The sequence below is a fragment of the Temnothorax nylanderi genome, unplaced genomic scaffold, assembly GCF_030848795.1.
Source record: "Temnothorax nylanderi isolate EJ_2023f unplaced genomic scaffold, tnyl_v1.0 TNYL_tig0391_pilon, whole genome shotgun sequence".
Taxonomy (NCBI): Eukaryota; Metazoa; Arthropoda; class Insecta; order Hymenoptera; family Formicidae; genus Temnothorax; species Temnothorax nylanderi.
The window spans coordinates 91,041-93,781 of record NW_027249453.1 but is presented as its reverse complement, the minus strand read 5'-3'; the positions used below and the strand labels follow the sequence as shown (position 1 = coordinate 93,781).

Below are 2,741 nucleotides of genomic sequence, written 5' to 3'. Positions count from 1 at the left end.
TAAAGTTGAAACTTCAAGCTTCAAAGTGCTTTTTTAAATTTTTTTTACGATAATTTTTTGCCGACTTACAGCAGTTTGAAAATAGCCTAATTTTTAGAGTTCATGAAGTGTTCCCTATTTTTTTTGTACGAGTGTATTATTAATTAATATACCCTGATATTATATTATTAATTAATTATTTATTTATTTGAAATATATTATTATAAAATATTCTTAAAATATATATTGGGACAACTTTGCCGAGTAATTAAGACCCTCCGCACAAGACTCTTGTATACGTATAACGCCGTAACCGATACGTTTCTTGTGCGTTGATCCACGTTACGTTACGCTGCATTACTATACGAGAGTCTTGCGCGGATACTTACAGTCATGATGAACGAATATCTAGAGACGGAGCACGCGCTCTGAATATGCTCCGATACGCGTGCAATTTCATGTGTTAAGGCATTCCTGTCCCCGTGTGTACAATAATCAAGGCTAACAAAAAAACAAAAACAGAATCAAAACCAACTGAATATCAATCTATCTCATGTTCGAACACCGGATCAGAGACAACCAAATAAATAAAATAAAATAAACTCGGAAAGCAAAAATCAAAATCAAATTATAGTTTATCTTCTTGCTGAGAGTTGATACCAGTAGTCCGATACAACTCGAGGAGCGCGACGCGGCACTTCGCGCAGGCGAAAAACCGCATTGATTATTTAAATAATAATGCGTAATGAAAAAAATCGCATTGATTATTTAAAAAGTAATGCGTAATAAACAAAATCGCATTGATTATTTAAAAAGTAATGCGTAATGAAAAAAATCGCATTGATTATTTAAAAAGTAATCCGTAATGGAAAAAATCGCATTGATTATTTGAAAAGTAATGCGTAATGAAAGAAAACGCATTAATTAATTATTTAAAAAGTAATCCGTAATGGAAAAAATCGTTGAAATTTTTGTTTATCATTCGTTTTATGTACGGATTATTGAAAATAAATATTACTGTTCATCCCTGCTTAATACACACATATAGTAGGCGAATATAGTATGTAAATTGTACGTGTACATAATATTGTGGTCCTCTCATTTTCCATGGGCGCCATCATGTTGATTGACGAGAGACATAGCAGTAACATTAATTGTCATATATCTATAGATATGATCCTCTCAACGGTTAATCGATTATTGCGAATATCGGGAGATAGCGTTGTCACTTATAATTTGGCAAACTTTAGACGGATGAGATCATAGAGATATAAGAATAGAGTGCGCGAGTTATATGCTATCACGTAAAGGCCAGGGCACGTACATTGCCGTAGCATCTTACGCCACCTTACGTGAGAATCTTACGTTACGCGACACGTAAGCCAATCCTACGGCAACGCACGAAGAAAAGCGTGACGTACGTATGTAACGTGACCAAAGTATCCGTGTGACAAGGGTTAGTATTAACTCAAATTATTGAACAATAAGTAAATCATGAAAAGAAAATAATAATATCTTTAAAGCCATAGTAAGAAAAAGGTTGGCATCAATAAGATCCCTGAAAAAATCACCCAAACCAAAAAATCCCACCAAAAAGATCCCTCCAAAGAGATCCCCAGATCGACAACATCCCGTGCATAAATGTCCCAGATGCAAAAGATCCCGTGCATAAATATCCCAGATGCAACAGATCCCCGAATCAACAACATCCCGTGCATATATGTCCCAGATGCAAAAGGTTTGCATGTTTGCAAAAATTAGTTGAAGAAATATCAAGGTATATGTGTATCATTATATTACATTATTTATATTATAGCTTTCGAGATATCAATTTTTAAATATAATAACAAGAAACGAAGTTACATATAATCAGGTACATTGCACCGAACAATTAATAATCCTAATAGGCTAAGTTATGGGCAACACCACGCAGATATTCAACAACGTCGCCTTTACCATAGGTGCCCACGACATTAAGCAATCGCCTATTACGATCTCGATATTTTCTGGTTTTCTTTGGTCCAACGTCGCCTCGAAGTATCTGTTCAAGCTTTAATTCAGTCATAGCTTGTTCATCACGCATTAAATCGATACATTTCCATGGCGTAACATGAGCCGCTTGAGCACGAATGTTAAAGGCGTTGTGCCAACCTTCAACGATGTTGTTGGTACGATCTCCATTTTCTAGAGTAGTATCGTAATGGTTCCACAGGGCTACGGGAAAAAGAGCACCACTTCTTACTTTACGCCGATTAATAGTGCCGATCCAAGTTGTTTCAAAATAAGAGAGCAACATTTCTCATTCGCCAGCGTGATCAGAGTAAAATGTCCTATCCGTCGACGTCGTCCGGGGGTACAAATGCGAGTGCACTCAGCATCCTGAGGTTCAACGCGTAGTCACCACTACGAGCATATGCTGGTTGCAGTCCGAATTGTTGAATGTGCTTCCAAATACACTGTGACATGTGGAAAAAACAACCTTTAACATTAACGCCACAAAACACTTTAGTGATTGCATTGATAAATGCGCGTTCGAAGTCAACCATCACTGTCACCGGTTGTAAACGTGGCTCCATTGACTGCAACTCTTTCAGCATTTTGATGTAGACTCTCTCGCTCTTACCGGTTGTCAGCACAAATACAAGCGGCAACACCTCTCCTCCAACAGTCCCATGTATGGTGTACATTTGATGAAATATGTTAGGAACAACGCGAAATGTACCATCGGCATACCACACATCACACGTGCGTAATGCATTCAA

The 2,741-nt window shown here is 37.2% G+C and overlaps 1 protein-coding gene across 1 annotated transcript; it reads right to left on the bottom strand.

Annotated features, from left to right (window-relative positions):
- Positions 1-1,879: 1,879 nt before the first annotated feature.
- On the bottom strand, positions 1,880-2,275 carry LOC139782141 (uncharacterized). The gene has a single exon (XM_071721088.1). It carries the CDS (start codon positions 2,273-2,275, stop codon positions 1,880-1,882), a length of 396 nt encoding a protein of 131 aa, XP_071577189.1.
- Positions 2,276-2,741: the final 466 nt, after the last annotated feature.

Excerpts from the sequence above, each read along its gene's own strand:
- LOC139782141 (XM_071721088.1), bottom strand. The coding sequence starts at position 2,275 with ATGTTGCTCTCTTATTTTGAAACAACTTGGATCGGCACTATTAATCGG.